The 12,100-nt window shown below is 35.4% G+C and overlaps 1 protein-coding gene and 1 long non-coding RNA gene across 6 annotated transcripts; both read right to left on the bottom strand.

The window, feature by feature from the left end:
- Nucleotides 1–475: 475 nt before the first annotated feature.
- LOC131657016 (uncharacterized) lies at nt 476–1,967 on the bottom strand. Its single transcript, XR_009300425.1, has 4 exons — nt 1,893–1,967; nt 1,739–1,788; nt 1,263–1,648; nt 476–1,181 (listed from the first exon to the last, which is right to left on the bottom strand). It is a non-coding gene; the product is annotated as an uncharacterized LOC131657016 (long non-coding RNA).
- Nucleotides 1,968–5,817: 3,850 nt separating this feature from the next.
- On the bottom strand, nt 5,818–11,189 carry LOC131662679 (nodulin-26-like). 5 transcript variants are annotated; one of them, XM_058932524.1, is made up of 12 exons: nt 10,955–11,189; nt 10,759–10,889; nt 10,565–10,679; nt 10,401–10,492; nt 9,695–10,295; nt 9,295–9,398; nt 9,063–9,192; nt 8,119–8,978; nt 7,590–7,689; nt 7,374–7,477; nt 7,069–7,167; nt 6,560–6,851 (listed from the first exon to the last, which is right to left on the bottom strand). In XM_058932524.1, the coding sequence occupies exons 8-12, from the start codon at nt 8,551–8,553 to the stop codon at nt 6,735–6,737; spliced, it is 855 nt and encodes a 284-aa protein (XP_058788507.1). In that variant the 5' UTR covers nt 8,554–8,978; nt 9,063–9,192; nt 9,295–9,398; nt 9,695–10,295; nt 10,401–10,492; nt 10,565–10,679; nt 10,759–10,889; nt 10,955–11,189; the 3' UTR covers nt 6,560–6,734. The 5 variants fall into 5 exon arrangements, with proteins under 5 accessions (XP_058788510.1, XP_058788509.1, XP_058788511.1 ...); XM_058932527.1 differs by lacking the exons at nt 8,119–8,978; nt 9,063–9,192; nt 9,295–9,398; ... (3 more) ...; nt 10,759–10,889; nt 10,955–11,189 and adding exons at nt 5,818–6,136; nt 6,245–6,305; nt 6,390–6,440 and having other exon boundaries at nt 6,655–6,712; nt 7,590–7,957; XM_058932526.1 differs by lacking the exons at nt 8,119–8,978; nt 9,063–9,192; nt 9,295–9,398; ... (3 more) ...; nt 10,759–10,889; nt 10,955–11,189 and adding exons at nt 5,818–6,136; nt 6,245–6,305; nt 6,390–6,440 and having other exon boundaries at nt 6,655–6,712; nt 7,374–7,498; nt 7,590–7,957.
- Between the last annotated feature and the right edge of the window lie 911 nt (nt 11,190–12,100).

Here is a 12,100-nt window from a genome sequence, read left to right on the forward strand (position 1 = left end):
TGCCATATCCATTTGTGTGATTCAAGAGTTTTGATTGGAATCTATTTCAAGATTTTGGCCTATGGATTCGTCATGGTAAAGAAAATTGTTTCTTATGGATTATTTGAAAGATGATACAAGTTTGAAACAATTCATGAAAATTGCAAGAAATATCTTTTAGTCAATTTGTTGAAAGAATTGCTTCAAGTATGGTTCTAAAACCATAAATTCAAGAATTAAAAGTCCATTGGTGCAAGAACATTCTTCAAAGAATCATTCAATGGAATTCAAGAATTGATTCTAGACATAGAAATTGCATTCAAATTCATTCAAGAAATATTCATGTTTCATACATTTTCCATTCAAGGATTCTAAGAGAAATTCAAACATTACAAGTGAAGTTCCTTTACATGAACAAAGTTCTAAATTTCAAATGATTTACAAGTGGACTTTATCCAAAATTCAAGAATTACAAAAGTCCATTCATTTGCAAGAATACAAAGTTTCATTCATACAAAGTTGGAATTACAAGGAAAAGAAAAAAATAAAACTTCAAATGCAATTCTTGAATTCTTCAAGTCTTCATTCTTCAAGATCAAATTTCTTCATGCTTTTCTTCAAGGTCCTCATGCAACATGAAAAAAAAGAAACAAAAAGAGGGGTGAAATTAGCAAAAGTCAAAGAAAGCCAAAGAGAGATTTTTATGTCATAAAATTATGCAACTTAGAGATATCATAAAATGACATAAAAATTTACACACATGGCTTATATCATGAAAAATATCTTTGCATAAGAATATTCTTATTCTTATTTTTTATTCTTGCAATGATGAAGAATATATTATTTTTCTTATCTTGCAATGATTGAAACTTGCCAATCAAGATTACCAATTGCCAAACACTCCCTTAACTTTGCCTATAAATAGGAAGTTCTCTCATTGAAGAAAATCACACCAAAGCTACTATACTACTAGCTTTCTCACTTCTTCCTCTTCTCTTATAGTTTTCATGTTTCTTTGTTAGAAGGAGAAATTCTTCAAACCAAAGAAAACTACTTGGAAAAAATAAGAATTTCTAGCTACATAGTTCTTGAAGGGGAGTGAAGAAGAAATTCTTCATACCTTGGTGGAGAGTTCCAACTTGAAGTCCATCTTCAAGTCTCCCTAATATCCAAAGAGGTGGTGTCATCTTCATCAAAGGATCCTACAACAACAAGCAAGTTGTTAGAGAAATTGTTAGTAACAATTCAAGGTTGTTAGTAACAATAAAGAATTCAAGGCATACCTCAACAATAATCCGGCGAAAACCTCCTCGCCGTAGGTAAGCTAATTTCACTCTTACTCTCAATATTTCCATTAATCAGTGTTATACCTGCAGCAACAACAATAACAGTAGCAACAGAAACAAGCCACGGTTCATAATCAATCACAGCAACAATTCATGGTGAGTTTGAAGCCGTAACAGCAACGTAGCAGCAGTTCAGATTTGCGACTCAGAATCAACAATCACTTACAACAGAAACGCAGTAATCATAGCCAATTTCAGAAGCAGAATTTCAGAAGCAGAGCAACCGACACATACCTGCAACACTAATCCGGCTAAAATCTTCTAGCCGCAGGTAAGTTATCTTCATACCTCACGCTCAATATTGCTGTTAATTGTTGAATTGTCTGAAACCGAAAAACAGAGAGCATATGTTATTACTGCTATGTCATAAAAAAAAACTATTGGCACCATGATAAAGAAATTGAAGAACAAACCTTGAGTTTGTCTTCAATCAAAAGAGGCCGGAAGTTCTTGTTTTTGTTCACTGTGAGCAGAATCGAAACAGGGAGTGAGCTATCAATTGAACCATGATCATAAAATTGAAAAATGAATTGGTTTTAAGAAACTGTAAAAAATGATCTGTGTTACCTTGAACATGAGAGAACCGAAAGCACCCTGAGAAGGTGTTGTTGTCACTGTTCTTCGCGAGAGAGGTAGCATCGAACATTAGTTTGTTGTTGTTTCTGAGAGAGCTCACGCTAAGAGATGAACCGAGTGAGAAGTTGTTGTTACTATACTGTTAAATAAAAGTGAAAACGAAATTAAGAGGAACATACCTGGGTTTTTCTTCTGATTCTCCTTCCATGGCCGCTGGAAGTTTCTGATTGTTGTTAAAACCAAGAAAGATCAGTGGTGTTGTTTACTAAACAAGTGAACCGTAAGCTTCGTTGTTGTTATCGTTCAAACGTGAGCAAAGAGAGCGCGGTTGTGCTGTTGTTGTTCGCTATGAGAAATCGAGAGATAGCCATGAGGATCGAGAGAGAAGAGCGTTTTTCTTTCTTCTAGTTTTTGTTTTATCGTAAGAGGAAAGGAGGGGATTGGCTTCAGTGACTTTCCTGTAGCATAACTTTCATGACTTTAGTTTACAATTAATGATTATTATATGTCATAGAATATTATATATTATACTGATGAAAGAAATTAACCAAAGTTACCAAAGTTATAGGATATCAAAGTCACTGAAACCTTCTCCGGAAAGGAGAGAGATACAGAGGCGCTGCCTCCATGTGTTGTTTTTAGGGTTTTCTCAAAACCCAACTCTTGTGCTAAGCTTAGGTGGATCCGGGTTCCACCTGACCCGACCCGGTCCGGCCCAGCTTTCTTTTTTTTTTATTTACTCATTCAGCTTTTGTTACATGTTGGGCCTGCACCTCCATACGAATTTCAAACCCCCTGGCCCAATCTTATTTTTTCTCTTATTCTTATTTCAATTTTCTTCTAGTTTCTTTTATTTTCATGAAGAAAAGATTAAATATTTTAATATAGGATTTAATTTGATTTTTCTTAATCCTTATTAAAAAAATGACAAAAATATGTTTTTGATATTTTCATATGTTAATAAGTGTGTTTTTTTTTAATTCTTATTAAAAACTCCAAAAATATATTAGATACATATTTTTATTTATGTTTCTAATTATTTTCTTCTTCTCATAAAAAAACAACAAAAATATATTAGATGCATATTTAAGTTTGTGTTTCTAATTAATTTTATCTTTTCATGGAAAAAACTACAAAAAAAATATCTTCTCTTAGAATTAATTTTCATTTGAATTTGATAATTTCATATTATTTTGTGTAGTTAATCATTTAAATTTCTAATTGGTTACTGTTGCACATTACTTGAATTTTCTAACTTCATCCGAGACTTCGAGATTATTTCTCTATTGTTCTCTGTTTGTTTGGTCTTCCATTTGCTGTAGAACTCCATAAACAATTACTGGATGATCAAAGAATGCTGTAAGCTGTGAGCTTATCCGACGTTCTATTCTGCTGGTGTGGATGCTTAATATCTGTTGAGATCCTAATTTATTCCAAGCATATCACTTGAGGATCACGGTAACACCTCAAACTCAGAAATCCAAATTTCTCATTCTTCGAGGTAAGCCTAAAACTCCATAACTGTAGAAACGAATTACTTGTCTGTTTTCATCAATTCAACTTCATTTTCAATCAACTGTTTTCACAACAGTAATCAATTCACTTTCAAATCATTTCAACTCATTTCCAAAACGATGTGGGGCCTCTCGAATATTAGAGAGTGTAAGTCCCATTTCTTTTCTTTTTGTACAGTTTTTTAAACAATAAAACTTCTTCAAAATAAAATCTTTTCAAACAATTTTCAAATCATTTTCAAAACAACCAAACTTCAAAGAAACAAAACTTTTCAATATACCATGGGCCTCCATGTAGGTATAAGTCCCAAGCCCCTTTTGTACATACCCATTCCTGTACATGAAATTAGGTATTTCATTGTACGCCTTTTTGTACATATCTCAAACTATTTTTTTACTTCAAACAACAAATCAAAAAATGAAGGTTTTCTTTAAATCTTCCCAAAAATACCATGGGCCTCCATGTAGGTATAAGTCCCAAGCCCCTTTGTAAATACCTGTTTACATAGCTTTGAATAAATTCAAGTGGACTTCTCCCCGAGTGTGAGTCCCGAACCCCTGTGTATACAAATGGATCATGCTTACAGGTATATTTCCTTCATAAACTCCATTATATACACACACTTTGTCATATATGTATAACTGTTCATATTTGTTCATGTACTTGTTCATATTTGTTCGTACTTGTTCATACTTGTGATTGTGTTATATATACTTGTTCAACTTAGTACAACACTAGGTTCCCCATAGCCTCCTATTGGGCTTCGTGCAAAGAATCTCCCTAGTTTAGGTTAGGACATAGAGTATGGTTTCCCGGTGAAATCGCTCTAAGAGCTCAAACCAGCTATACCATGCCTCCCCTTGGGCTTTGTACAAACGAGTGACCCTCCCATAGCCTCCTCTTGGGCTTACAATGCAAGGACCCTGGATTGTCCCTCCCATAGCCTCCTCTTGGGCTTACAATGCAAGGACCCTCGGATAGCCTCCTCTTGGGCTTCGTACAAGGACCCACGGGCTTCTTATAAGCATCCCTAATATCCAAATCAAATACCCTAGGAGATTAGACATTTATCATCTCTATGATAGGAGTATCTCTTCTATATCATCACAAACAATCAATCAATCAATCAAACTTTTTTGCCACAAGGCTGGCTAATCAATCAAACTATTTTACCACCGTACTGGATGATTAATCAAAGTTTTTGTCACAAGGCTGACTTCATTGAAACTTTTGCCACAAGGCTGGCTGATTAATCAAAGTTTTTGTCACAAGGCTGACTTCATTGAAACTTTTGCCACAAGGCTGGTTAAACAACAAAAAACATCTTTATCATTCTAAGCACCCTAAGTGGCATGGCCCCGGGCTTATAATGAAAAGATTTTCAAACAAAAACAAACAGATGTATGTGATGATATAGATTAGATACATCTAGCATTTAGACGACATTTGTCTCTTTTCCTTTGCTTCCACTAGCATAAGTGGGAACTACGATTGCTCTGACTTTCTCAACATCCCTTTGAGAATACGTAGGCACAAGGTCGATCCTAGGCGAGCAAAACAAAACAAAAAAAACCATTCAAACCTTAGCACCCGTAGACCCGAGCTACAGATGCTCTGATTCCCTCTAAGGGATATGTATGCAGAGGATCGCGATGATCTTTACGAGCATAATCAAACAAACACCTTAGGTCCCACCTATCTCACAAGAACCTCTCAATAACATGGAATGAAAAACAAAGCAAAGAAACCTATAGAGTACTATAGATACGTTGGGTGCTAATACCTTCCCTTCGTATAACCAACCCTCTTACCCAAGATCTCTCCCCACTTATAGGTTATTGCAGTTTTTTTCCTTTTCCTCCTTTGGAAATAATAAAAAGTTTGGTCGGAACAAAAGAAAAATCATTTTTTATGAGCACTCGAGCCCAAAGAAGGCATCAGGTGTCTCATCCCACAAAAAAGAGGAACAAAACGATTTTTCGCCCGCGACACACAGATGCTTGAATCATCTAACCCGAGATACTACTACCTTTTCCAAAATAGTGCTACCTTACTATATCTAATGCATTCATGCATAATTTGTTTTTGGTCTTGTGCACCCACTCATTGGTAATATACTCATTTCTACAACACCAAACTTACTTCTAGTTAGACCAAACATTTGATTATATACAAAGTCATATAGAGGTAAAAAAACGTATGCTTGAATAAATTTTTTTTATCAAACGTATGACACTCATCCATTTCATCCAACTCACTTTAATAAAAGCTTTCAGGGATACTATGCTACATAAGAGATTTACCCAAAGTAGATCTTATACACATAAGCACCCTCTCCTAAGTACCATATATTATGACAGCCTACAGGGGATTAGTTGAGTTGATAGAATTTCAGAAACTAATAAGGCAGGTTAAAACCATTCAAACATTTATCAAATTTGTCTATCAGTATTATATATAGATTATAGAGTAAAAAGCTTGTGTGTTTTGTTGACCTGTATTAATAGAAACCTCCTTGTGCTAGCAAAAGCAATGGTAACAGCAGGATTGAAATGAGCACCGAAGATATGACCGAGAGAGTAAATCAACACCAACAAAGTAAGTCCCCAGACAATCGCAATACCATCAAGCGTGACAACGTTGTCATGGTTGTTGTTCACAATAATCGAAGCACATCCAGCAAATATCAAGAAATATGTTCCCACAACCTCTCCTATCAACTGTACCATCACAAATTATAAATTAGTAGTTGAGAAAGAAACTTTGTAATATATATGCATTTTCTAAGAAATCATGAGTTTGAAAAGAAAAAAGGTTATGAAACATACACCTTTTGCAAGAAAGGAACATAGGAGTCTGTAGATTCTTGGGAGGAATCTTTGTTTACATCTAAAACAGTACCATTGTTTTCAATATCATTGGTTTCAAATCTTGCTGAGTTATCATTAGCCATGAGTGATAAAAGATACTCACATTGTGCTCCACAACATCTGATTTGTCACTCTCATTTTCAGATTGAGATTCCTGCTTGCCAGGTGATTTAATCAGCTTTTCAGCTTTCTCGTGATGTCCATAATGGATCGAACATTTGCAGTCTTCAATTTTAGCATCACAAACATCATTATCAGGATCTGCTTGTGACTTTGGACATATTCTTACTCATCTTGTGACATATTCATATTCTTTGGACATATTCATACTTTTATTATAGAAGATCCGATCAAAGGGCAGTCATTACCTTAAATTTCTTAATATGCATTCAGTAGCATTGGCCTCCTCTAATGTTGTAGGAGTAGCTGCAGAAGCAACGACTTTCCTTTATTCAATTAGATTCTTTGTGCGGATAGGAGTAGGACCCGTCGACCCATGAGTGTTGTTGTTGCTTATGCTAAACACGTTCTGATCATCTCTAGGGACAGATTTTCTTGCTTCAACCTTCATGATGACACTAAAACTCAATTAAACACTATCATAACAGATTTGTAAATAAGCAGTGCATATTTAAACTCAAACTATTAAATCAACACCAAATTTGAGAACATAAGGATGGACTGTCAAGAATATAACAACATGATCAAACAATAGCACTGAGCCAACGAATCATTCCCGGTGTTAAAGAACTAAATGTGGGCCACTTTGCACCATTCATCACCTGATATAAGACAGAGGCACATTCATCATAAATAGCAAGCCAATCCCTCTTTGCACCATCCAACTTTTGATCAATTTTTTGAAGATATTCAACAATAACCTGAAATTAAAGAAAGGATCAGGTATCAACAATAGCCACCTACATTTAAAAAAGAAATTGATTATAACATTACTGGTTTTACTATATAATAAATTCCACACACCTTATCAACATAACCATACAAATAAATCACATACAAATCAATTATATAAGTGAGAAAGAGATGAAAAAAACATTTAATCATTGACAGTTCAAATGCTACTTACTTGATACAACTTCCAGGCTGTGCAATCTGTCAATGTTACCATGCTCTCAATAAGCTGTAGTAAAGTAGATGGAATGGGGCATGTAGTAGGAGGGTGCGTCAGTCCTGCTCATAGTCAATGCCAAGCTGCACTATGTCGGGAAGTTTTTACTCTTAATATAAGAGTAACTTCCCGTTATACATTGTATATTTGGTAACATACAAATCGAAGACTAACCTAAATTCATTGACTCCAGTTTCGGGATTGCGTCTGATGTTAACAATGCCACCATACACCACTTTCCCTCCCAGTTCAGCAAGGCAATAATTAAGAAGCCCTGCAACATGACAACAATAATCCAACATGTTTATTGCTCAGACATACTTCTAAATCTATATGTATAAAACATATTAGATTAAATCTTTTCGAATAATATTTGATTAAAACATATTAGATTCTCTCCTCTGTTCACTACTTATGCTCAACCTTTCTCCAACTCACTTGGTCCCTGTTCTCTGTTTCAAATGGCAACCAAACAATAACTCTTTCCATCTCTCCTTTTGAACTTCTGTGTTCTTAAACGAAAACAACAAACAAAACTCATCAAATCTACCTCCTCCTCATGAGTTTTCAATCGGCCAAGAACACGACACAACCAACAACACAAAGTAAATCGCAATAGCATGATATCTAACAATAACAACGAAGAGGTAATATTCATAGCATGAGCAGTAGCGTCACATATTGAAAATGAAGACGTGATTACCGATAGTGATGATGAAGGTTGTTGTTCTGCTTTGAATGATGATGCTGTTGTTGGTTGTTCGTTTGCAGGTTGTATGTGATGAACGACGAAAACTGTTGGCTCTGTTCTAATGCGCCTGAACCGCTGTTGAAAGATATGTGAATCGGATCTGCAGGTTGCATCGCGATGTCGTACGTATGTCCTGTAAGATGCGGCTGAAGTGAATGGCAACTTGAAAATGATGAATGGTAACATGAAAAAAAACTTACAGAATGAGGAGTGTTGTATTGCTGTCCTATCGATACAGACCTTAAATTTTAGTCCACCCACGATTCTAATACCAGAGATTATGTGAGCATTTACAATGTAAACCCAATCCAATATGTGAAAGATTCCCCTGTAGATATTAAAATATAACAAAGCCATATTGAATTTAGATACAGATGAGAAACCCATAAACAAAAGGAATTTGAGAAACCCATAAACAAAAGGAATTTGAGAAACCCAGTAAAACTGTCAAACAATTTGTGCAGTGTAGGTGGATTCCCTAAAAACCTGAAGTTCCAAGAAAGAGAAGCACATAAACAAAAAGATGCAAAGTAATACTTTCAGTGTAGGTGGAGAAAACATCGAGAACCAATTGAAAACATAAAAACTTACATCAGTAAGATTTGAATCACAGGTCCATGATTCACATTTGAAAAGCTTGGAAAATAGGAACTTTGAGCCACCTCAATCCCACGATTCCCTCAACTTATGAGTCCACCTCCAATCCCTGATATCTCTCAAACCTCAGTCTTCTCTCACTCCACAGATATCTCAGTCGAACTCGACTCCCTAAAAACTCTCTACTCGCACAGATCGATTCAACAACACAAAAACTACACAGTAAAAACAAAACAGGAGTAAAGAAGAGGAGAAACTCAAAATCGAGAATGGAGTCAAAACCACCGAAAACCACTCACCATTTAATCAACCCTGACCACTGTGAAGGGTCATCAGAAAGCAAAACCAATCACCGCGAGTATCACCCTTCCGGCGAATATGGACACAACCGCATACACCATAACGTGAAGTCATCCATCGTAGATGAACCTAAAGCAACACAGCCATGAAAAGGATAGCAATTATGTAAGTAATCCAAAATAATTGAAAAAATGCAACATATTGCTCTTTGTCCGCCATAAACAGAACCACCTATATCATCACGATCAGCAGCCTCAAAAATAATAATGTGTACTGGCACCGTTCCACGCGCCTTGGCTTCATATTTTCTTCTCCTAAAGGTTATATTCTCAAATCTATCACCCATAAGAAAAAAAAAGTCAGTGTTTTTTGTTATGTTTAACAAATAATTCAAATAAAAGATAAGAAAATAAGAGATATGAATTATATAAATCCATATGTAATGAGATAAAACATATAAGGTTGGGAGCAATAGTCCATGGAATGTGTCATAGGGTTTTTTATAAGCACACCCATACTCTAAACATAAGTACTCATGCCATAAAATATTCTCAGATAAATTGTAAATATGTTATTCCAGATGCACCCTGGAACAAAATATAGTCAATTAGGATATGTAGGACAAACTGACCTAATGCAAAATGGCATGGTAAAGGTCTTCCAAGTCTTTTCAATGAAGTCAATTCATCATCTGTTAGATTAGACTTCAAACCATATGGAAGTAGGCGAAAAGGGTGCCTAAATCCAGGAATAACAGCAGGTAAAAGATCAGCATCAACAGGCACAGGGTCAAACCCCCACCAATCAGTAAATCGAGGCCCGAGTCCCTCTAATAAGCTGTCTACTTCTTCCAAAAGCTCTGCTTCACCTGGCAATTGAAATCTAACTTTATTGGGGGCCCCAACTCCTTGTACCAGAGCTGATTTAATAGTTTTGAAGTTTGAACTTTGCCCAGCATGTGTGGTTGAATTCATATCAGACAAATGGCTCTCTCTTTCATCATAATTTTTATCATCGCCATCCATATGTTGCAAAGCATCACCATTGTTATCATCTCTCAAAACTTTATCTGATAGGAAGTAAGGATACTTATAAACAATCCCTCTGAGCAATAGTAGAACTATTGCTCCTGCAAAATTGTGATACCTTCCATGGAATGCATCATACAATATCTGAGCTGGTACAAATGCTTCAGCAGTCTCATTGTTTGGATCATAAAGATCCGCGAAATCCTGAATCAGAGTTGAAAAGCAGTGTTACTTATCATTCTTGTTCCAAAAACCGAAGTGTTAATTGGTTGATTATATATATATATATATATATATATATATATATACCTGAATGTTGAATGTATGTTACCCATATATTTGTCACCAAAATCCTGCATTCCACTGTTTCTTTTTTGCTTTTGCAGTCACAAAGAAACAACCTATAAAAGTATGTGTGTGCTATATTCAATATCAATTCAAGGAAATGGAACAGGTTTCTAAGAAAAACTTACTTGAATTCTAATTCCCAGTAGTTGAAGAACAACCGAACACATTGTTTATCCAAACGAAGCGGCAAAGATAAGGTGGGGAGAATTGGAAGAAGATGACGGCGAGGATCTCAATTTCCTGTTAACACCATGGCAGGTTATAAGACAAATAGATTTCTGCCAAATAGATTTCTATTGTCACAGCATTTGGAACTCACCATAACAGAAAATGAGAGGAAATCATTATAACCGGAACAAAATAACAGAATCAGAGGACAGAGTTTGCGATTCCCAAATCCTCCTCCATATCTCAAATCTTCTCTCCATAATCACCATCACCGATTTCAATCTATATAAGAAAAATCAGAAAACCCTAAGAATATCATTATCAAACTTCCATAACAGAAAACTCACCTCATAACATCTTCAATCTTGAATTGATTCTCTTACATTCTCCAACAATCTTCAATCATTATAACAAACACTTGGTGGCCTATTAATTCATTCCAAAAATAAAACTAAATTAGGCAACATTAATACACCTAAATCACATTTGAATGGAGAAAGTTTGAGAGAGAAGAAGAGAGATTAAAGAGAAAATAACATAAACTCGGAAAGATCTCACCCAACTTTGGCAATTCAGAGCTGTTTCAACTCAACATTCAACATTCAAAACCAAACACCACAGGTTCAAACGCGAACAAAACACCTCAGCAACATAACCAAACCGATGAACGGATGCGGAAGACTATCAGAGGGGATGAATCAGAGCAGTTCGTCGAGGAAGAAGAGTGGAGGCGTTGCCGTTTTGGCTCGGAGAGAGAGAGGAAGGAGATTCGTTCTGAGTGTGAAAGGAAAAATGATTTCGAAACCGTTTTGGAATAATAAGAGGAAGGTTTTGGAAGAGAAAGAGGATACTTAGTAACTGCAACGTACGTGAGAATTGTAACTGTCGTAACATAATGAAGGCAGAGCACAAAATTGAGAAAAGTGACGTGGATAATTGAGGGAGCATTTGCTGATGTGGATGGTCTAAGAATTGCCCAAATGGTAGACTTTTCTTATATGATAGATTCATGTCTCCTTTAAACTAAAACTTTATTCGTTTTAAGTATATGTATTTTTATAAGGCCTTATACATCTTCGGGCAGGCATATATATGACCTTGGAAAGCAGCTCGACTAGATGACTATTTTGTTGGTTTTTATAAAATAAAAAAATCGGGAATGTCATTGGATCGGATACATGTAATGTAATTTTGTCAAGAAAATATGGGCTAATATGGATGCACTTGTTGAGATTATTCAACTAGATATTTGCTTATTTATTCCTAAGGTATCACATTCTGAGTTTAATAATCAATTCCGTCTTGTTTCACTTTGTAATAACTTGTATACAATTATTAGCAAACTGGTTATAAATAAGTTAAAGATTATATTCCTTAAATTGTCTCTCCTTTTCAAACGGACTTTGTGCGAAAGAGATATATTTACGATAATATTGTGGTGGCACAAGAAATAAGTCATAGCATGCATAAATGAAAGGAAAATTGGATTATTT

Source organism: Vicia villosa, linkage group LG3 (assembly GCF_029867415.1).
Source record: "Vicia villosa cultivar HV-30 ecotype Madison, WI linkage group LG3, Vvil1.0, whole genome shotgun sequence".
Lineage (NCBI taxonomy): Eukaryota > Viridiplantae > Streptophyta > Magnoliopsida > Fabales > Fabaceae > Vicia > Vicia villosa.